Source organism: Nelumbo nucifera, chromosome 2 (genome assembly GCF_055504915.1).
Source record: "Nelumbo nucifera cultivar China Antique chromosome 2, China Antique-T2T, whole genome shotgun sequence".
NCBI lineage: Eukaryota > Viridiplantae > Streptophyta > Magnoliopsida > Proteales > Nelumbonaceae > Nelumbo > Nelumbo nucifera.
In genome coordinates, this window is record NC_142650.1 from 114,327,005 (window position 1) to 114,350,407 (window position 23,403).

Consider the following 23,403-nt stretch of genomic DNA (forward strand, 5'->3'; position numbering starts at 1 on the left):
TGTGGGAGAATGGTAGGTGGAGACTGAATCAGAGCTGAGCTCCTTGCGGAACTTCAAAGAGTCCAGCTATCAAGGCAGATGAATTTTGAAAATTAGTCATTGGATGGGATTCCAAGTTGGCTGAAGAACCCAGAGAAAGTAATTTGGGCTTTCAGGGAGGAAATAAAGAGATTCAAATGGCTTTCCAGTAATATGACTTTAAGAAGATTGGCTAATGGAATGACAAATACTCTAGCCAAGCAAGGAGATTCAAGGGAGCAATTATTCTAGGCTCAGCTGTAATCTATTGTTTTTATGAGAGGTTGCAACTCACACCTCTTTGTGGATCTTTGTAACCTTGTCGAGTTTCTTAATAAAATCGTTTATTTTAAATATAAAAAATTGGGTTGAAGGACAAAAAGAGATCAAAAAAGTCTTTGTTGAGGTAATGGATGCCTTGTACAAGTCCTCTAACCTGAGTGATATGGATCAGATGGTGAATTTGGATACCTAAACTTTTTCCATCAAATTATAGGAGAGGAAAATTGGCTTTTTTCAAAGGACTCCAAGAAAAGCTCCCAGCTTTGGTGGATACCCAAACTTCTTCTATCAAAAGTACTGGGATCTATTAAAGACTGATACTATTGTTGCAAATAAATAATATTTTAGCCTGGAAGATTAACTAGGAGTTGAACGAAACTTTCATTGCTTTAATTGCAAAAGTCAAGAGTATGAAGGAGACATCCTAGTTCATGCCTACCAATTTGTGTAATACCATGTACAAGATAATTGCAAAGATTTTGGTTAGTAGAATGAAAAGAATCCTTGAAAGAGTAATAAGTAAGAACTAGACTTGTTGACGAGCCAGGCTTCAGGCTCAACTTATACATTGTTTCAAGCTCAGGCTTCGGGGTCAACTTTAAATTGTTTCGAACTCTAGCTTCATGCTAGGCCCATTAGAATTTTGGCAAAAGCCATGCCCGATCCCGGCCCATGAACAGGAGTAAGAACATAAGGGCTTTTCTATAGGGTAAACCTACCATAGACAACATTCTTGTCAGGTATGAAATAATTCATTAGATGAAACACACAAAAGGTAGGAATGGTTTGATGGCTTTGAAATTGGAAATGAACAAAACTTACTATAGGATGGAATGGACTTTAATAGAGGTGATTGAAAAAAAAATGTGTTTTCGAAATTCATTCATTCATTCATTCTTCTTCTTCCATCAAAACATGGTATCAGAGCCATAAATAAGAGAAAGGCAGGCTGTGATCTCAAGTTCCTAGACCTGCGATCTCTGCTCCCCTTCTTTTCTCCTTTTTCTAGGCTGCACTCTAGGTTACACAAAGTAGAAGGCTGCGGCAACCCCTTTTGGTAATTCCAGGACTGCCACAATCTCCATTGCATGTGTTAGGAAGTGTGGCAGCCAATTGTTCTTCTTCTCCCATTTGTGGTGTTGGTAATGTTGATACTGCATCTCTTTCCTTATCCTCTGTTCTATATGTGCCCAAATTTCCATTCAACCTTATGTCTGTTAGTAAATTAACTAAGGCCCTTAATTGTTCTATCATTTTTTACACTTCGTCTTGTGTTTTTCAGAATCTCATGATGGGGAAGAAGATTGGTGGAGGGCATAAAGCCGGTGGATTGTATTATCTTGATAGTGGTGGATCTTCAATTGCACTTCAGACTTCCTTGACTCCTCTCCAATGGCACTGTCGGCTAGGACATCCATCTCTCAAGGCTCTCAAGCTACTAATTCCGTCTTTGAGTCATTTGTCTTCTTTGCAGTGTGAGTCGTGTCAGTATGGGAAACACCATCGGGCTTCCTTTAGTCCTAGGGTTGATAGTCGTATGTTGTGTCCTTTTGCTTTAGTCCATTCAGATGTTTAGGGTCCGGTTATAATTGAGTCCTATAATGGTTACAAGTATTTTGTCATTTTTATTGATGATTGTTCAAGGATGGCATGGATTTATTTAATGAAAGAAAGGAGTAAATTGTTTTCTATTTTTCAAAAATTTCATGCTGAAATACATATGCAATTTGGTATTCCAATAAAAGTTCTTTGTTCAGATAATGGTCGGAATACTTTCTTATTTCCTTTCAACAATATTTGGAACAACATGGCATCATTCATCGGACTTCATGTGCATCCACCCCTCAACAAAATGGGGTGGTTGAATGAAAGAATCGTCATCTTCTTGAGATTGCTCGGTTTATCCTTCATCATATGAAGTTCCTAAACGTTTTTGTAGTGACGCAATGCTTACGGCTTATTTTCTCATTAATTGGATGCCCTCATTCATCCTTCATGGTCGGTCTCCCTTTTCTAATTTGTTCCCCACTTTGCCTCCATTTTCATTAACTTCCAGGGTCTTTGGGTGTGTGTGCTTCGTTCATAATATGGGCCCTGGTTTAGACAAGTTGGACGCACGTTCTATTAAGTGTATCTTTCTTGGCTATTTTCGAACCCAAAAAGGGTATGTGTTACAATCCTATCACTCGGAAGTCTTTGTCTGCCTTGATGTCAATTTTTTTGAGTTCATGTCGTTCTTCTCAGGTCCTGATGTACCATCTTCTTCACCATTGATCCCTCTTCCTCTTCTAGTTGGAGATCCCATTCCGGTTGTTCCTATTATGACTAAGCATTCACCTTCTCAAGTGCAAATTCCTATTGAACAACCACTGATCCAACATGTGTATACTCATCAACAGACACCAACACCTCCTCCAGCTTCTACCTCATTTGCAGATCCTATAGTTGCTCCTATTCCAAAGTTGCCTACCTCTTCTGACCTTGATCTTCCGATTGCGTCGTGGAAAGGCAAACGTAGTTGTACCTTACATCTCATATCCAATTATGTTTCTGCCTCTCAACTTTCAACTTCACATCGCCAGTTTGTTTCTTTGTTGTCCTCTATATCTATACCCAAGGATGTCCAGGAGGCTCTTACTTCAACGGGGTGGTGTCAAGCAATGGAGGAGGAACTCTTTGCTCTTCAACAAAATCACATGTGGGAGCTCACCACTCTTCCTCCAAGTAAGCATGACGTAGGTTGTAAATGGGTGTATACTGTTAAATATTTACCAAATGGTAGTGCGGAACGATTGAAAGCCCGACTACTTGCTAAGGGTTACTCTCAATTGTATGGGGTGGATTAAATGGGTGTCTTGATTTCCTTGGCAGTTATGTATGATTGACCTTTGTTTCAACTTGACATTAAAAATGCCTTCCTCCATGGTGATCTTTTGGAGGAGGTCTACATGGAACAACCACCAGGGTTTATTGCGCAGGGGGAGGATGGTAAGGTGTGTAGGCTCAAGAAGGCAATTTATGGGCTGAAACAGTCTCCTCGGGCTTGGTTTGGGAAGTTCAATGGAGTGAAAGATATCAAAATGAAACAATGTTAGGTCGACCACTTAGTGTTCAACTATGATTCTGAAGCCGGAAAGATTTTATTAGTGGTTTATGTGGATGGTATAGTCATAACTGGTAGTTACAGACTAGGGATTGATAGGCTAAAGGCCTTTTTGCAAGACCATTTCTAAACAAAAGATCTTGGGAAGTTGAAGTATTTCTTGGGTATAGAAGTTGTCGGGTCGAAACAAATCATAAATTTGTGCTAAAGAAAATATGTTCTTGATCTATTGGAAGAAACAAGATTGTTGGGTGCTAAACCAACTAGTACACCCATGGAAACAAATGCTAAATTGAGCAATGATGCAGGTGAAAGGTTTGATGATCCTGAAAGATATAGACAATTAATGGGGAAGCTGAACTACCTAACCATTATCAGACCAGACATCTCCTTTGCCATCAGCTGCAAGAATGGAAATAGCGGCGGTGGATCCTAAAGCCATTCCGAGATCAATGGAAGTGCATGTGGATGGCCACTAGCATAGAGTCTGGGTCGCATCAAAAGTTGAAGTGTCGTTATGGAAAACCAATAGACCGTGCGAGGAAGATGATGGCATGTCACACAGGCCCAGTTGGAAGGAGTGAAAAGGAAGCAAGAGAAGCTCAAGAACAGGGAAGAGGAAACATCCCCAAGTGTTGGGAATCTTCGAACGTATTAAGTCAAGTTCAAAATAATAAAAACAAAATTAAGGAGCTTGAAGAGGAGACGTGTCATGAAGTTTGTTGGGGTGGGTCTTGCCCTTCGGATTGTTGAGTCGGGCACATTGGGTTGAATGGACCAAGTGATGAGAGGCTAATCTTTACTGTTGCAGATACCCCAAATGGTAAACACATGACATCTAAAGCTTCGCATGTGTCATCTCCTTCGAAGGCTACCCTAGTAGTCTAATAGAAATGCGGAAGACCAAAGGTTCTCTTCTCATGATGGGTCACTCAAGGGGGGGAAGGATTCAGTTATGTACTTAAGAGCAAGAAAAGGAAGAAATTTCAAGCAAAATTTTCTAAGAGATTCTAATAGATATTGGAAGAGGAAGAAGGAAATCTGGGAATGGGTGATAACGAAATATGTGGGGTCGGAAATTTCGAGGGTTACAAAATGCCTAGAGGGGAAAGCAAGTTCAGAAGAGGACCCTCACGTTCCATGGATTAATGGAGGAGGGTCACAAGAAAATGATGGTACTAAAGATTCAACCATTAACTCTAAGAAGGAAAGGTTTATATGTTCAAATGAGATTAAGGAGGGTGATTGAGTGGCGGAAAGGAACGAAATTGACGAAAACTATGTTAAGGAAGGAAATTCATCAGAGAAAAGGATACTTTCATGTGGAGTCAATAGTAGGGGTGGCTCAGGTAACAGGGAAGATAACAAGTGATGAAATAACTAAAGGGATGGGCAACAAAGAAGGGTTGTGGTATTCAATTGTTACTAGAAAGTCGGGGATGAAGATAGGTAGGAGAAGAGTCGTAACTAACTCGAGACAATCTAATTCTGAGAACCAAAAGGCTGAGGAATTAAGGAAAACAAGAGGTTCTAGTAACAGACAACTTGTTCATGTTACCAAGGTGTTTCATCGTCTCAAGGAAGGATTGGTTCGGGAATGGTCCATGTTGCATATTTAAGAGAGCTTACAAAAGGAAAGGACCTAAGGCAAACTCTAGTTCTCAAAAATGTTTGATCAAAAGCAATGCTACAAATGGTTTAGAAATTGATGCAGACAGTAACACTCAAGGCATGCAGTAGAGGCAATAAGGAATAAAAGGTAAACATGGAGAAGAAGGAGAAGCTTCAAAGAATGGGGACCAAGAAGTCAAGGAAATAGTTCAAAATGGAAGGTGGGTATTAATAAATTGGTGGAGAGAGAGGTAGAGATAGGAAAGTCTCTTGGTTTAGACTTTTAGAGAGTGGAAGGATTCGTGAAAATGGCATTTGAGAAGTATGAAAAAAGAAAAGAGAAGAGAAAAAGAAAAGGGAAGAATATCTAGAAAAGATAAAGGGATGGGATGAGGAGGGGGGAGAAGAGGAAGGACTAGACGAGATTGAGTGAACTCAGGACTTGGGAGTTGATAGATAGTCAAGAAGAGGGGGAGGAAGAGGAAGATGAAGTACTTAGCTAGATTGTGAGGGGTTTGAGAGAAGGAAGGAGGTAGGAGAATGGGTGGAGCATTGAATTTGATAGCAGGATTGGGTATTTTGGTGGCAGCTTGGGTGCTACGTTTTCCAATGTTTGGTCAATTGAATGAGTCTGATATGTTTTAGAATCTGGAGCTCTTTGGAGCTGAGTCCATGTAATTTGGTTATTTTTAGCGCCATTTTTGTTCTGTAGATGGTTTGTCAACTAGACAACCATATTCTTGAGATGTACAACCTTTTTTTTTCAGTTTTAATAAATTTTCCCTTTGATCTTTCAAAAAAAAATCAGTGTGGTGAGCCAATTTATGCAAAACCCCCGAGTACCTCACTAGGATGCAATTCTTAAAATTGTACGGTACTTAAAAGGAGCTCTAGGTCGTGGGTTGTTTTACAAGCTAGGAGGAAATCTTGAGATAGTTGGGTATACAGATGCAGATTGGGCAGGCTCGGTGTTTGACAAGAGATTCACTATAGGTTATTGCACGTTTCTTGGAGGAAAATTGGTGACGGGTTACTTTGATTAAGAGCACATTATCCAAATTACCTACCTATTTCCTCTCCCTTTTCCCTATCCCAAATAAAGTTGCAAGAAAGCTTGAAAAACTTAAGGAATTTTCTCTAAAGGGGTTGGGATGAGGAGCAAAAAATTCATCTTGTTAATTGGGATCAAGTTTGTCTCCCTAAGGATGAAGGTGGTTTAGGTATAAGGAAGTTGAAACCTTTAATTCTGCCCTTCTTTGTACGTGGATCTGGAGGTTTGCGGCTGAAAATGATGCTTGGTGGAGATCCCCCATAGCTGGTAAATATGGGGTGGAGTGGGGCAACTGGAGATCTAGGGACCCTCCCCCCAGTTGAGGAAACTCTCTGTGGAAAGGGATAATGAAGAACTTCATTGTTCTTGCTGATGGGATCTCAATTAAGGTCGACAATGGTAGTAGAACTAAGTTTTGGAAGGATCCTTGGTGCTTGGATGGTTCTCTTGTTGAGTCTTTTCCTCTCCTTTTTCAGTGTGCATCTAACCAAGAGGCTACTGTAGCCGGGTGTTGCAGCTTGACTCGAGATTCAGCTATTTGGTCCCCTATCTTTAGAAAGAATCTTTTTGACTAGGAGCTTGAAGAGATAATGAATATGTTGACTATTCTTCAGAATCAAAAGGTCGATATCTGCTCAGAAGACAAGTGGTACTGGAAGTGGAATCCAGATGGTGTTTCCTCTGTCAATTCATTGGCTTCCAAACTTTGTAGAAAGGGTGCTACTGATTTCCCATGTTCTCAAGTGTGGAATCCTATTAGCTCATCTAAATACAACTTTCTGCTCTGGACTATGGCTCTAAATAAATGTCTGTCTAGAGCTAATCTTGTGAGAAGGGACATCCAAATATTAGACCTTTCGTGTAGCCTGTGTGGGAACAATTGTGAATCTACTGACCATCTATGCATTCACTGCCCATTCTCTTCTCTGTTGTGGAACTACTTTTTCAGCTCCATGAATATATGATGGACTATTCCAAGATCGGTAAAAGAGCTTCTATGTTGCTGGAATATCAAAGGTCTTAACAAGAAAAGGAAATTAGTGTGGAAGACTATTCCTAGTGCTGTCTTATGGTCCATTTGGGCTGAGAGGAACAGCAGGATTTTTTGTAATAAGGCCCTAAGTTCATAAGATTTAATTCAGAAAGCTGTGGGCAAGTTAATCTCTTGGGTGTCAATTTCTGAAGAGTTTAGAAATTGTAATTTGTCTGTTGTTTTTCATTCTAGTTCTTGGTGGAGTATGTAATTGCTGTGTTGATCAGTCTGTTTCTCTGGGTCTGATCATAGCTTGTATGTGTTATTTTTGAAAAAATATTACTTTACCTTTTTCCAAAAAAAAAAAAAAATTGATGACGTGGAAGAGTAAGAAGCAAACTGTTGTGGCGAGAAGTAGTGTTGAAGCTGAATACAAGGCCATGGCACACACCACATGTGAATTAGTATGGTAAACACCCATTTACAACCCACTAGTTCCTTCCCTTCAGGCAAGTCAACAATATCCCATGTATGATTCTTATGCAAAGCATCCAGTTCAGCCATCATAGCATCCCTCCATTCAGGTTGAGATAAGGCTTCCGGTACGGACCTGGGTATCACATGGGAAGAAACAGATGCAAGATAAGAGTAGTAGGAAGGAGAGAGAAGGTTGTAAGACAGGTGTTTGGAGAAACAATGGGTTGTACACTTCCGCTTGCCCTTGCGGAGAGCAATAGGAAGATCAAGGTCTGGGAAAGTTGTAGATGGGTCAGAAGAAGGCTGACCTGTTACCTCATGAATGATGGGAGGAGCAAGAGGCTCTTCTGAAGGAGTGGAAACAACCTGCCCATGTCTGAATCTCTACCTTTGGTACCACCTTTAGAGAACAAGAGGAGGAGGAGGAATTATAGGAGAATGAGGTGGTGGAGGAGGAGGAATAGGAATATCGGAGGTAGGTCCAGTGGTAGAAGTGGACACCTCATGATAGGACTCAAGAGGAATGGGAAGAGATACAGCTGGAGACATAGCAAAGGGCTCTTCAGATTTCTCCCCCTCAGGAGGAATGCTAAAGAAAAGAGTCAACTCAGCAAAGGTGACATCCCGAGATACAAAACGGGTGCCACGAACTGGATCAAAGCAGCAATATCCCTTCTGTGTGGAAGCATATCCCACAAAACGGTTGATCAAAAAAGTAGTAGTAAGAACAAGTCTCAGTAACACTGGCTACATTCGATTTCCGTGAATAGGTCACAGTAACACTGTCCCGTATCTCCTTAGCCGAAAACATCCAGAGATAGTGCTGACTTATATGAGGTTGCATAGAATTGACCAACCATCCTATGACAGTATATTTCTCTTGCATCCATTTTTCAAATTCAGGGTCTGTCTCTTCGGGTTTCACTTTACTACCTGTGAGATACCCGAGTTTTCCTCTACTATAGACATAAATTCTTATAGACTATGCCCAAGCAAGATAATTTGTCCCATCTAGCTTGATTGTGGTTACGCCAGTCAAAACGGAATCTACCGAGCCAAGGCCGAAAACCGACACTTGCTTGAACTCACTTCCGTATGGCTCCATTAATCAAACAAAAATCAAAGAACTAGAAATTTTGTCTATATAAACTTACTTGAAGTCAAACCAGAACCTAGATGCTTGAAAACTAGGGTTTTACTACGTCCAGCTGTTGGGGAGGAAGAGAGAAGATGTAGCCACTCCTACCAGAGCTTCCCAATCTCTTCCAAACCTAAACCGCCCTCCTTTAGGAGTCAAAAGACACCTCCCAAGCACAGAGCACCACACCCAAATCTTCACCTTTACCTGTACCTTCGAAAATCTCTAATCGGCTAAGGTTTTGGGTAGCAACAGAATAGCACCACTTCTTGGCAATATCCAGCCAGATTTAAACTCTCCAAACCCTCTACCAACTAGGCCAAAGATCCTCTGTACTATAGAGAACCTATCTCTCCATACACTCTCTTAACCTAAGGGTGTATGGGAAAAGAAGAAAAGGAAAAAGGAAGAAATAGACCTGCTCTGATACCAAGATGCAAATCAGTCCTCAAATATTAGGTGTAAATTTGAAGATTAGAAGAAAAAGGAAGAAGAGAAGTAAGAGCAACAATACAAGAGAAGAAGATGGCGAAAAGAGAAGGAAGATGAAGAAGAAATCGAATCATCTCTCCTTTCTCCTCTAACCCTTTTTTTATTAAGAATTAAAATTAGAGTAATGACAAGTATGCTCTTAAGTGGGCGGCCAGCTAGGCAATAACATAAAGAGATTAAATAAAAAAGAAATAACAGGCCCATTAAGAGAGGCTCATTACCCAACAATAAAAGAAAAGATATTACAAGAGAAGATACTAGGACCCATTCGGCCCAGTCTCTTTACAAGAAGTAGGTACTTGGTGCTATAGACACACCATAAGAAAAGTAACAAGTTTAGAAAGGGAGTTGAGAGCTACATTCAGCTGGGTTAGCAGAACAGCTAATGGAATAGCAGATGCTTTGGAAAGACAAGGGGCTAGTATGGAGTATTTGTTTTGGGGTCCACAAGTGGGGTACAGGATAATGATGTGTATTAAGTAAAAGTTTGGCATGGGGGAGGGGTTAGTGCCCCCATTGGAGTGGTGAGGTGCCTTGGCCCGTTTCCCTTTGTATGTTTATCCCTATTATTCTCTCATAATTCAATGAAATTTTTGAGTTAGCATCACAAAATTGAAAAAAAAAAAAACATAATCACAAAATCAAATCGATAATTTAAGTGTGTTGTATTTTCTAGTAGATTGTGCTGCAAAGGCACTATTGTAATTTGATTTGTTATTAGTTGTTGCCTATTATAAATAAAGAACTAAGCACCGCCAGCCTAGACTTTTGACTCTCCAAAGTTTCTCTCCTTTTCTTCATCTCCCTTCTCTTTTCATCTTACTTTCTCTTGAATAATAAAGTCGTTTCCCCATCATTATCTATATCCAGCAATAAGCAAGTTCCAACCACAGAACTACGTCAACAATAATTTTGTACTTTCTTGAGAAAGAGTAGCTGTATTTTATACTTCAAATCAAATCAGTGTAAACAGATTTTGAACATTTTGCAAAGTCATATGCAGAAGAAGTTGCCGACCTGAGATGGAACATCAGAACGGTCTTTGATGGCATTACGTCGGACATCTAAAGATCGATTATAGTAGGATCTAGCAGCTTGGATGTTTCCATCATAGTATTTGAGATCACCAATTTTATTAAGGGAGACAGAAAGAGCATGTGTCACCTGCGAAAAACTTTTTTGTTAATAATTAGCAAGAATGAAAGTTCAACCACTTGAGCAAATGACTGATAATATATATGATTTCAATTTGAGAACAAGGACATGAAATTACCTCCAAGTCATCCATTGACAGTTTTGAAAGAAAATCAACACTCTCTTCATAGAAAGAAATTGCGCACCCAGAATCTCCCATTGATCGACTGCAGCGGAGAAACATTTTGCTTTAAGATAAGTAAAAACCATGAATCTCGTGAATCATGATCACTCCAAAAACATCAGACATATTTGAGGAAAAACTAATAAAGATACTCTCCTTCATAGCAGTATATTTTCTTTCTTATATTTCAGCTGCAGAAGCCACATTTCTTTCTCGTTGTAATGGAAGCCAGGTAGTGTAACCTTGTTGTATATGAAATTCCCTATTTGTTAACCATCTTGGTTACTAATTTTTACGAATGAGATGTAAGACTATCCTACTTGCTTTGGAAAGCGAAGGATATAAAATTGTCCAAAGTGGTGCATCAAGATCCAAGGGAATGATTTAAATTAGAGATACAAGGTTCCTGGAACAGCACAAGTCCTGAGAACTGTCTAGTATACATGACCACAGAATCAATCAGATAACAATCAAAAGATTATTATGATAATAAAACACATAATGCAGCTCCTGCTTGTTAAGTAAAGCCAATGATGAGCAAATATGTGATAATGACACTTATTCATGTAATGTCAAATCCTTATTATCTTTTATCAGACTCTCCCGAGTTCCAATTAACACACTAAAATGTCCAAGGAGAATGGTAATGTAAGCTTGAGTGGAGATTCCTATTGATGGCCAACTATTTCTGGATTTTTTTTTATAGTAAAAGAAAGTAAAAAATCTTCCTTTCCAGACATCAAATATAGAGAAACACATTACACCAAAGTACATTGGACTCACCCAATAGCTTTAGTCTCTCCAAACCATTCATAATCCTACTGCATACAGTAGCTGTAAAAGAATTAAACCTCCCTGCTCGTCCAACTCATCATTAAGATTATTTTCTGAGGCAAAGTTGACATCCTCGTCCAAGGAAAGAGAATCTGCAAATCTCTTGTTTCTAATTCCACAAAAAATTGGTCAATTCCTCTCCACCCAGGAAAAAAAAAGTTCCAAACTCTTACCAATTTGTACTTCCTTCTCACAACCATTCTATTTAGATCCATCTTTTCCTTCACCTGAACATTCATTTCTGTTGGAGCAATGAAACCAGCCTCTTGACTCTTCCTTCTTTCCTAAAAAACAAAAAACACAATGAATCAGCCACCTCCCCAGCTGTAGCAGTTCATGGATTTTCAGTGCATGGTGGGCATCTCAACTCAAGATCTTTAGTAGATGTTGAATCTCCCTCTGCCTTCCCAAATGAGATCAGATTCTTGATAATGGGTAGAAAATTTCAGGCTGATTAGTTTAATGGCAATTTCTACAGGGTTTTGTGAAATTATTGAATGAGAACAATCTCATCCATCATTCTCAAGATTTTTAACAATATTTGTACCAATTACAAAGTAGAAGGATGCAGGAAGGATTTCTCAATGAAAATGAGATGATTGACTCAGGGATTAGAACGAGAAAACAGAGTGTCCTTTGCAAGGTAGATATAAATACAGCCTATGATCACGCCCACTAGAATTTCCTAATTATGTGCTGAATAAAATGAATATTGGTTTATTACAGACCAATAGGGGAGGGTGACCCTTTGAGTTAGTAACCTTAGCCTCCTTCAAGGGTTGAAGCTAGCAAAGCATCTGGACTTCCAACAACTGGTGCCAGAATGAAGAAAAGAAACAATTTGAGGACTTAGACCCATAGACAAGCCATGAGGGAGGTGAGATGTTTAATTGGGACCATCACCCCAATTGTCATGTGATGCTTGGCATACTGTACTCACCTTTAATTATGGAATACAAGTTACTGTTTCCAATCACATACAAAAAACAAATTTTCGATTAAAGTGGCACATTGCATGAAGGTGTTTCTAATTGCAAGCTCTCTATTCTTGTCAACAAAACTCCTGCAATCTTCAAGGGCTCTAAAGGAATTAGATATGGAACCCTCCATCTATACTTCTTTTCATTCTGTGATTGAGGCTTTTGCTAAATTAACCAAAAGAGCAGCAGAAGGAAGCTTTCTTGAAGGCTTTGGTGTGAAGAGGACTCCTTTGATGTGCTAAACTAACCAAAAGGTTAACCGTTTAGTTTGGATTAACATTCTTGTTATTCCTCTCCATGCATGGTGCCTACAGTCATACCAAGTGTTGAATGGGCCGATTTGTGTTTACTTTATTTTCTTTTAAATTAAGAAGTTGTTGGGCCTTGGGCCCATTAGTTTTTATTTTTAAAAGAGTTGTAACTATTTAGTTTGAGTTGCCGCCCTACTAAGGGCATCTTTGTAATATTTCATATTTAAGTTAAATATAAATAGAATGAGGGGCTGGCGGCTAGGGTTATGATACACAACCCTAGTTGACCTTCTTCTCCTTTTCTTCCTCTTTCTCTTACTATTGCTGAAATCTACAACTTTCCCCTCTTCCTTTCACAAGAAGCTTGACCGAATCAGCAGATAGTGGTTTCTACTTGGTATCAAAGCAGGTTGAAGGTTCTGGAAGTGATTCTCTCAAGCAGCCCTAGATTGGCCGATTGCATGGAGATTTAAGAGAATGATCGAAGCTCTCAGGTAAGCCCAGTTTTTGGATTTTCTTGATGGATCTGTATGCCCTGTAGCTGGTCTAGGGTTTCTCATCAGAATCAGGAAAAACTGGAGAAAGGGGAAGAGTCCTGTTTTTGTTGGACTCTTCAATTTTGACCTAGGTAGTGGCACCCTATTTTTTTAGGGTTCCTTGGAGTTTTTTATAAGGGGCGATTCAAGTCCCACGTGGTTTGGAGGCTCCTAGAGAGGGCGGTTGCTTTTTCTCTCTCTTCTCCCATCCCACAGAATAGAAATCTTTCGTGGAAAGAAAGTCCAAGACACCAAAGGAGTGTCGTTGGTTCCAGAAGGTGTTTTGTTTGTTCTTGCTGCATTTTTTATTTGTTTCTATACCCTTTTGAAGAAGCATGAAGGGACACAGAGTTGAATATAAGCCTGGGAATGAAATGGGACCTGTGGGAGGAGGTGTTAGAGACCCCTTCGGAGCTGGGACCATTACTACAGTTAGGTTGGATGGTACAAACTACTTGGAATGGTCCCAATCTGCAAAGATGGCCATTGGGGCTCATGGAAAATTGGGGTCTATTACTGGTAAAGAGGTGAAACCTAAAACTGGCAACTCCCGGTGGGTGCAGGAAAATTATATGGTAATGACATGGTTGTGTAATTCCATGTTGCCACATATAAGTAAAAATCTTTTATGGGCAAATACTGCTAAGGAGATATGGGATGGGGTTGCAGAAACCTATTCACAAAGGGAGAATGTTGCTAGGGCTTATCAACTGAGGAATCAGATTATTGCTACAAGGCAGGGAGATAGATCTGTTGCAGCCTATTTTTCAGTCCTTAAGACCCTGCGGCAGGAGATCAACCATCTAGAGACTTTTGCTTGGGAAACCACCAAGGATGCAGCTACCTATCAAAGACACTTAGAGAAGTATAAGGTGTTCGAATTCCTTGTTGGCCTTAACCCTGAGTATGACATTGCACGACAGCATCTTCTTTCCAGGGACAGTGTCACTCTCTCCCAATCATATGCCTTTGTGTCAGGAGAGGAGTGCAAGAGGGATGTAATGATGAAGAATCTCATTTCTGATCAGTCCGCTATGGTAAGTGCTATGAAATCTAAACAGAATGGCAATGAAAACAAGAAGGAAGACAAAAGGGACTTGGTTTGTGACTACTCTAAGAAGCTTAAGCATACAAGAAATACTTGTTGGAAACTTCACCCACATCTTGTGCCGACCAGATTGAAGAATAAGAAAGGAAATGCGCACATGGCAGTTACTGGTGACACTCCGCCCCCCCCCCCCCCCTACTATAGCTGCTTTGGAGTCCGTTGTAGCTGCTGCAGTAAGGGCCGAGCTTGAGAGGTTTGGGTTACTTCTAAATCAGAGGGATACAGCTAGTTCCAATTCAGCCACAAGCGGACAAGAAGGTACAGGTGGAGCTCACTCTACCTCCTTTTCCCACACAGGTAGTTCACATGTCACTGCAAACTATGTTTCTGCTTCAGGTAAGGAGAGATATCCTTGGATTATAGACTCTGGAGCCTCAGAGCACATGACCCATTGCTCCACTATTTTCTCCTCTTACCAGCTCTGTTATGGCAGAGATAGGGTCTCCACAGCTGATGGATCCCATGTTCCTATTGCTGGGAAGGGATCTGTCAAGATTAATGATTCCATTTGTTTACCCTCTGTCCTCCATGTTCCTAGATTGAGCACCAATTTATTATCTGTTAGTAGTTTTACTAAGAATTTGAACTGCTCAATAACTTTTTCTCCTAGACGTTGTATTTTGCAGGATCTGGATTCAAAGAGGACGATTGAGAGTGGTCGTGAAGTGAATGGAATCTACCTCCTAGATGCTCTCCCTCTTCACCAAAGTAATCATGTTTGCAGGGACAGTGAGTCAAAATCTGTGGATCAGATTATGCTTTGGCATAATCGTTTGGGTCATTTGTCTTTTTCTTCTTTGAGTTCTTTGTTTCCAAAACTGTTTGAGTCTGTGAGTCTGTCAAGTTTGAAGTGTGAAGGTTGTGAACTTGGAAAGCATTGTAGACACTCTTTTAAACCTAGTAATAAAAGATGTTCTTCTCCTTTTGATGTTATTCATTCGGATGTGTGGGGCCCTTATCATGTTCCTTCTATGGGCAGCTATCGCTATTTTCTCCTATTTGTGGATGATTTCTCTCGATATTCCTAGATTTACCTGATGAAATCCCGCGATGAAGTACCATCCTTGGTGAGGCAATTCCACCAGATGGTACTAACACAATTTGGAACGAGAATAAAGATGTTCAAATCTGACAATGCTAGGGAATATTTTGAGAGACATCTTCCCTCATATCTGTTGGAGTATGGTGTTGTCCATCAGAGTAGTTGCTCCTACAGTCCACAGCAGAATGGTGTTGCAGAGAGGAAGAACAGACACATTGTTGAGACGGCAAGAAGCATGATGATCATAGCTACAGTTCAGGTTCATTTTTGGGGTGATGCAGTTCTCACGGCAGTATATTTGATTAACAGGGTGCCTTCTCGTATACTTGGATTCAGCACTCTGTTCAGCCTTCTTTTTCCTCAGGGGGAGATGTTTCATATTCCTCTAAGGGTGTTTGGGTGTATCTGCTTTGCGCATATCCTTGGTCCTTACCGTTCGAAGCTTGATCCCAAGGCAAAGAAATGTGTCTTCCTTGGATATGCAGAGAATCAGAAAGGGTACCGCTGCTATGATCCAGTCTCTGGGAACCAGTATGTTACTATGGACATTACCTTTTTTGAATCTACGTGCTTCTTCTCAAGGAATCCTTCTCAGGGGAGTGTTTTGGGGAAGTAAGTCAGCAGTCTATCCCTCTCCCAGTTCCAGTCCTCGTGTCTACTCCTGTGCTTGACCACCACCCGATATCACCTACCTTGCCACCTCCTTTGCGTTCCGTCTCACAGCATTACTCACGGCAGAGACTTCATAAGGCGGTTGATTCCACTACAGCGGAACTCACACCACTTCCTATCGATCCCTTGGAGACTCCAGATTCGGCTGATATGGATTCAGGTATTCCTCTTGATCCCACTATTATTTTAGTTCCCATTGGTCCTACTAACATTGTTACAGATAACATTGATCTCCCTATTGCTCTTAGAAAAGGGAAGAGAAAGTGCACTGCTCATTGTATTTCACAGTACTTATCCTACAGTGGACTTTCTCCTTCCTGCCGTGCTTTTCTCTCTTCTCTTGATTCAGTGTCTACACCCAAGGGTGTTAGCGAGGCTCTCTCCAAACCTGAGTGGAAGACAGCTATGCAGGAAGAGATGGAGGCTTTGATTAAGAATCAAACATGGGAGATTGTGGACCTACCAGAAGGCAAGGAGACAGTTGGATGCAGATGGGTTTACACAGTAAAGTATAAGGCAGATGGAAGTATAGAGAGGTACAAGGCAAGACTTGTTGCGAAAGGGTACACACAGACCTATGGCATTGATTATCTAGAGACATTTGCACCAGTTGCAAAGATGACCTCTGTTCGGATACTCCTTTCTCTTGCTGCCTCATACTCTTGGCCTTGTTTCAACTGGATGTGAAGAATGCTTTCCTAAATGGGGATCTGCAAGAAGAGGTGTATATGGATCTTCCAGTTGGTTTTTATGATAATGCTGAAAAGGGAAAGGTATGCAAGCTGAAGAAGTCACTATATGGCTTGAAACAATCTCCCAGAGCATGGTTTGACAGATTCAGAAAGGCCCTGATTGTTTTTGGCTACACTCAAACTCAATCTGATCACACCTTGTTTGTGAAGCACAGGGGATCTTTGGTGTCAATCCTGATTGTTTATGTGGATGATATTGTTGTCACTGGGAATGATTTGAATGAGATTGATAGTCTGAAGAGAAACCTGCATAAGGAATTTGAGATTAAGGATCTTGGAGAACAGAGATACTTCTTAGGCATCGAAGTTGCGAGATCGAAACATGGAATTTTTATCTCTCAAAGGAAGTATGTCTTGGACCTTCTCCAAGAGACAGGGAAGCTTGGAACAAAGGCAGCTAGCACCCCCATTGATCAGAACCATAGAATCAATGCATTAGAAGGTGAACCAGTAAAGGACCTTGGGAGATACCAAAGACTTGTGAGTCGGCTACTATACTTGTGTATGACAAGACCGAACATCTCCTATGCAGTAAGTGTAGTGAGTCAATACATGCATGCTCCACGAGACCAGCACTGGAAGGCAGTTGACAGGATCCTTGCTTATTTGAAGGGACATCCAGGCAGAGGCATATTGTTTACTGATCATGGACAGTTGAAGCTAGAGGCTTATACAGATGCGGATTGGGCAGGATGCCTTGATGATAGAAGATCAACTTCAGGAGTGTGCACCCTAGTTGGGGGTAACCTAGTCTCATGGAAGAGTAAAAAACAAACAGTTGTGGCAAGATCAAGTGCAGAAGCCGAATATAGGGCCATGGCACATGGAGTTTCAAAACTTCTCTGGATCCGTTCTCTGTTAGAAGAAATCGGTGTACAAGCAGAAGAACCTATGATGCTATACTGCGATAATCAGGCAGCAATTAATATTGCCCATAATCCAGTCCAGCATGACCGAACTAAACACATTGAAGTAGATAAACATTTTATCAGAGAAAGGGTAACTTCTGGAGAAGTTTGTCTTCCATAAATTTCTTCTGATCTGCAGCTTGCTGATGTTCTCACAAAAGGCATTGCAAAGAATAAGCTGGAGCATGATCTACGCAAGTTGGGAATGTGTGACATCTACTCCCAACTTGAGGGGGAGTGTTGAATGGGCCGATTTGTGTTTACTTTATTTTCTTTTAAATTAAGAAGTTGTTGGGCCTTGGGCCCATTAGTTTTTATTTTTAGAAGAGTTGTAACTATTTAGTTTGAGTTGCCACCCTACTAAGGGCATCTTTGTAATATCTCATATTTAAGTTAAATATAAATAGAATGAGGAGCTGGCGGCTAGGGTTATGATACACAATCCTAGTTGACCTTCTTTTCCTTTTCTTCCTCTTTCTCTTCCTATTGCTGAAATCTACAATTTTCCCCTCTTCCTTTCACAAGAAGCTTGACCGAATCAGCAGATAGTGGTTTCTACTCCAAGCAATAGATGATTCGTGTGGTCTTTAGAACAATTGATTTTTTTATGGGAAACAGTAACTTTCATCAATAATAATGGATTAAACTGCCACCATCCAAGGGCCGGATGGAGAACCCTTTGATACAAATTGTCTCATAAACAGGCCCAAAACAACTCTTGCCTATTGACTCCTTGTTTTGCTAAAGCATCAGCCATACCATTTGCTGATCTTCTTGCCCAATTAAACCTCACCCCAATCTCCCTTGCTAAGCTTGAGATTTCCCTTAGCTGATGTCTGAAAAGCCACATGCCCAAGCTTCTAGATTGCATCCATCCTATCACCAGTTTCGAGTCTCCCTCCACTTCTAACTGTTGCAATCCGCAATGCTTTGCCAATTTGAGACCTTGGAGTAAAGCAAAAACTTCTGCTCTTAGGGAGTCTCCCACCCCTATAGGGCCTGAATACAGGGCCAGCACTCTACCCCCCCCCCCAATCTCTGAAAACACCCCTTATTCCCGAGGGGCCCAGGTTGCCTATAGAGCTTCCATCAAAATTTAGTTTCACTCTAGAACAAGGCAGCAGGGTCCAACTTTCCTGAACTGATGGAGAGAAAGATAAGGAACCAACTATTACACTCCAGCCTCTAGTGAAGTCAGTGAAAGAAAAGTCTTTAAAAAGCTCCAAAGCTTTCAGCCAATGTATGATCCTGGTAGTGATGCCCTCTATAAGTGTTTCCTTGGTTCTTTCCTTTCCTTGGAAAATCCTGTTGTTTCTCTCCTCCCACACTGACCATAATACAGCTGCTCTTGTTGTTTTCCACATCACCCTGCCTCTCTTCTTTGGAAACTGGAAGAAGCTAGAGTCGAAAATGTTCCACACAGACAAAGTCATCCACCTACAACCAACAAGAGAGGAGAACCGATCCCAAATACAAGAAGTAAAAGGACAGGAAATAAATAGATAAGCAGATAAGCCATTGTCTCTCCATTCTGCAGGCAAAGGCAACAAACATGAGGGCAAAGGCACCAGCCTTTCCTTTTTCTTTGGCGTACATCCAAAGTATTGACCTTTTGGAGAACCACTTCCCATCAAAAAGCCCTAACCTTTGGTGGAACAGGAGTACCCCAGACTTGTTTTGTAGGGAAAGGAGAAGGCACAACAGCAGAACTAAGTATGGAATTGAAAAATGAAGAGAAAGAGAAAAACTTTGAGGGGGACTCTGACCAAATTCTAGTATCTAGGCAAGACTGATCTAGGAAGACAGCACCCAAAAGAGAGAACAGCTCATCTATGGAGGCCACTTCTGAGTCCCTCAACCCTCTCCTTAGTCCCAGATCCCAAGAACCCTCATTCACACAAACAGAGGAAATGACCTCCAATTTGTTTAACAAAAGAGAGTACATAACTGGGAAACTGTCCTTAAGAGGAACATTCCCAACCCAAGTGTCCTCCCAAAACAGAATTTTGTTACCTGAGCAAGCATCATACCTTATGAAAGGTTGAAAAGAAGGTAGGAGGTACGACTCCAACGATTGCTTTCCAAGAAGAATGGTGAGAGGCCCTAGGGTTAACACCAACATCCCATCCATTTGCTGCCATACCATGAATGCTTACCACCACTCTATGCCACAAGCTCTCCTGCTTTAAGGGAAATCTCCATAACCACTTTCCTAATAATGCTAGGAAAGTGGATTTTGATTGAATCTGAGATAAGGCAGATTCCGATGACTATGGATTTTGATTTTGCATGAGAATGGTATGAGTGGTGCATTGTGATTTAAGGGGACATTCCATGGAGATGGTTAGGTGAGAAGAACATCAATTTTGGAATAAGTGATGTCAATTTCCTGAATGTGGAAAGGCAAACAAGCATTCATTTGGAAGAGGACAGAGGTTGAAGACAAGGATAGATTTAAAATTTTCAAAGTTTCAGGAGTATAATCGAGGGAGGATTTTAATGGTTAGGTAGGTCGGCAACAGTTTTGGGGAATAGTAAGGACAGGGCTGAGATTAAAACTTTTGAAAATTCGAGAATGGTCTTTACTGGTAGGCTAAGCCAAGACTCTATTGCTAAGGCTAAGGACTTAAAGACCATCAATTTAGGATGAATGGGCCAGAAGGTGGGTAAAATAGAGATATTTTAAATGTGGGACCATCTGCATCAGGCGGGCCTCTTTTTCCTTGAGTTGAGTCCAATGTTGGCACCTCTAAGAATCAAAGTAGAAAAATTGGGTGAGTTGAGTTCTCTACTTTGGCATTGAAGTCCAGGGGAGAGCAATGGTTGCGATCAACTAAGGCAAATAGGCTGAAGCAAAAGCTAGGGACTGATAATTAGATTTGGGCCATAACAAGGTACAATCAAGGGAAGACAACTTCAGATAGAGCTGATAAGGGCATGAAGGCTGCTATTCTTAAAGAGCAAATCATTCGAGTTGAAGGAGGGAGGTCAGGAACTGAGAATGTTCAGTTTGTGGAAGAGGTTGAGGGAGGAGATAAGGTCATGGTTGGACACATTGAAACCCTAGCTGAACCCAACAATGTCAACAAAGCAATCAATAAGGTAAGAGGTTCTTTGAAGGTTTTTGCTAGTAAGCAAGTAGGGGAAAAGGTGTCAAGTGTTGGGATCCAAGAAGATTTGGATAGGGAGGATGGCAAAGAAGAAGAAATGGAGGACTCTTTTGTGGGGAGGGTGGTTTATGGATGGGTTTCAAGTAGACTCAAAGGGGTTGGTAGTTAGAGTTGATGGAGAGAAACCAGTGTGTTGCTACAAAGGGAGTCTTAACTGTTGGGAGTAAGGATCACAATGGGTCGGGACGGGTTTTTACAGGGTACCAACAGCATTAAGGCCTGCTTGGGCCAGGCCTGACCTACACTCCGGGCCTGATATTACATATTTGGGCCCAGTCCTAGGTCAGGCCGAACATTCGAGTTGGCCCATATGAATTAAAATAATTTTAATTCAACTTTATATTCATAATACAGAAAAATAAATTTAAAAATTTTTTGTGTATATATTAATACTATATATGCATGCCACACATATTTGGTAAAATATCATAAATGCCAAATATGCATATATACATGCCACCATACTATATACATACATACCTTATATACATATAAGATATATGCTACATAAACATGCCATGCATGCTACATTTATAGAGATATATATTTAGTAAAATTCAAGATATTATACATATATAAGTTACAATACTATATATATATATATATAAAATTTCTAGGTTGGGTTGGGCCCAAGCCCAACCCGCATTGCATACAGGCTTGATACATGTCCAGGCCAGGCCGGGCCTGATAGAATATGGTTGATCAAACCCGGAAACTTGCGGGCCAGGTTGGGTCATGAATGATCATCCATAGTTGGGAATCGAAGAGAAGCAAAGAAGGGTAGTAAAGAAAAAGGAGAAATGATGGGTGTTTCGAGGAAGGTGTTGCTAAGAGAATAATTGGATTAGAAGTAAAGGATCGTTGTAGTGATGAGCTTGATAGGCAGGGAGGATCAAGACTATGGAAGTCTTTTTTATAGGAAACTATAACTTTCATTGATTAGATTAAATAAGGAGTACAACTGTCACCACCCAAAGAAGGATGGTGAACCCTCAAACAATAAGGCAATCTTACAAACAAGCTCAAAACAAAACCTTTGTACTGACTCCTTACTTGCTAAGGTGTCAGCCATTGCATTTGTTGATCTTCTAGTCCATCTAAACTGCACACCAAGCTTCCTTGCTAAACATATAATCTCTCTTATAGGTTGTCCGAAAGGCCAAGTTCCCAAGCTTCTTGTTGCAGCCATCCTATTACCATCTTGGAGTCTCTTACCACATCTAGCTACTGCAGTCCCCATTGTCTAGCCAATCTAAGACCTTGGAGTAGAGCCAACACTTTTGCCCTTAAGGAATCTCCTACCCCACTTGGGCCCAAGTAAAGGGCTAAGCATTGTTCCTTCATCTCTAAAGACACCCCCAACACCAAAAGGACGTGGGTTACCTACAGAGCTTCCATCAAAATTCAATTTCACCCTACAAGGTAAAGGTGGGAACCAACTTTGTTGAACAATGGGAGATGAGGAAAAGGAAACACTACAGCACTCCAACCTTTAAAAATGTCATCTGAAGAAAAATCCTTGAAAAGATCCAAATGTTTCAGCCAATGTATGATCTTGATGGTTATGCCTTCAAGAAGTTCTTTGGTTTTTCTTGCCCTTGGAAGATATTGTTATTTCTTTCTTCCCAAATAGACCAGAGGATAGCTACTCTTGTTGTTCAGCTCACTCGAGGGAAAATTCCACCTGGAACCAAAGAGAGAGGAGAACTAATTCCAAATATAAGAAACAAAAGGACAGGATAGTAATAGATGAGCCATTGTCTCACCATTCTTCAAACAAAGACTACAAACATGTTGTGAGATGCACCAAATTGGCCTTTTTCTTTGAAGCATGTTCATAGTATTGATTATTTGGAGAACCACTTCCCAGCAGAAGGCACTAACTTTTGGAGGTACAAGAGTGCACCATACTTCTTTAACATGAAAGGAAACAAGCACATTAACAAACTGAAGTAGGGCATTGAAAAACAAAGAACAAGAGAAAAAATCAGAGGACTCTGACCAAATTCTGCTATCTAGGCAAGACTAATCTAAAAACACCAAGGCCACAAGAGAGACAACTCATCTGCAAAGCCCAATTTCGAATCTTAAACCTCTCATCAAGCCTAGATCCTAAGAACACTCAGACACACTTAGGGAGGAAATAACATTGAATTTATTCAAACAAAAGGAATACATAATCAAGAGTCTATCTTTAAGAGGAGTGTCCCCCCCAGTGTTTCTACAAGTCACCTTTGTACCAAGCCCCTTGAGGCAGACCCAAACAAGTCCATGTTTTTTTTTTTGATAGGTAAAAGTTCATTAAAAATCCATTATCAACAAAAAGATAAATGTCTGTTACAAGCATCCCAAGGGCAGGCGTGAGGTGCAGCCTCACTCTTTAAAAGAAAACAACACAAAAATTATAACTGGGCCCAAAACAACTGATCCCTAGATACTCCTTAGCTAGATAGTCAGCAAATGCATTAACCTCCCTTCCCACCCATTGTATAGTCAAATTCATATGTTGTGCTATCCATTTGAATTTCTTCATTTCATTTCTATAACACACCATATCATTGAGTCTGGGTCTCTAAGCCAACCCACCACCACCTTGAAGTCCCCTTCTATCACCAAATTCTCCAAGCCTATCTCACTTGCAATCTGTATACCTTGTAGGACTGCATACAGTTCAGCCCTTAAGGAGT

The 23,403-nt window shown here is 40.7% G+C and overlaps 1 protein-coding gene across 10 annotated transcripts in view; it reads right to left on the bottom strand.

Annotated features, from left to right (window-relative positions):
- The window catches only part of LOC104611195 (zinc ion binding protein), a 48,188-nt gene that overhangs the window by 17,897 nt on the left and 6,888 nt on the right, over window positions 1-23,403 (bottom strand). For all 10 annotated transcript variants that reach the window (XM_010278166.3, XM_010278168.3, XM_088897424.1 and 7 more), the window contains 2 exons: window positions 10,419-10,506; window positions 10,163-10,309 (listed from right to left, as the gene is read on the bottom strand). In XM_010278166.3, the coding sequence (XP_010276468.1) occupies window positions 10,163-10,309; window positions 10,419-10,506 (235 nt within the window). The remainder of the gene's footprint in view (window positions 1-10,162; window positions 10,310-10,418; window positions 10,507-23,403) is intronic.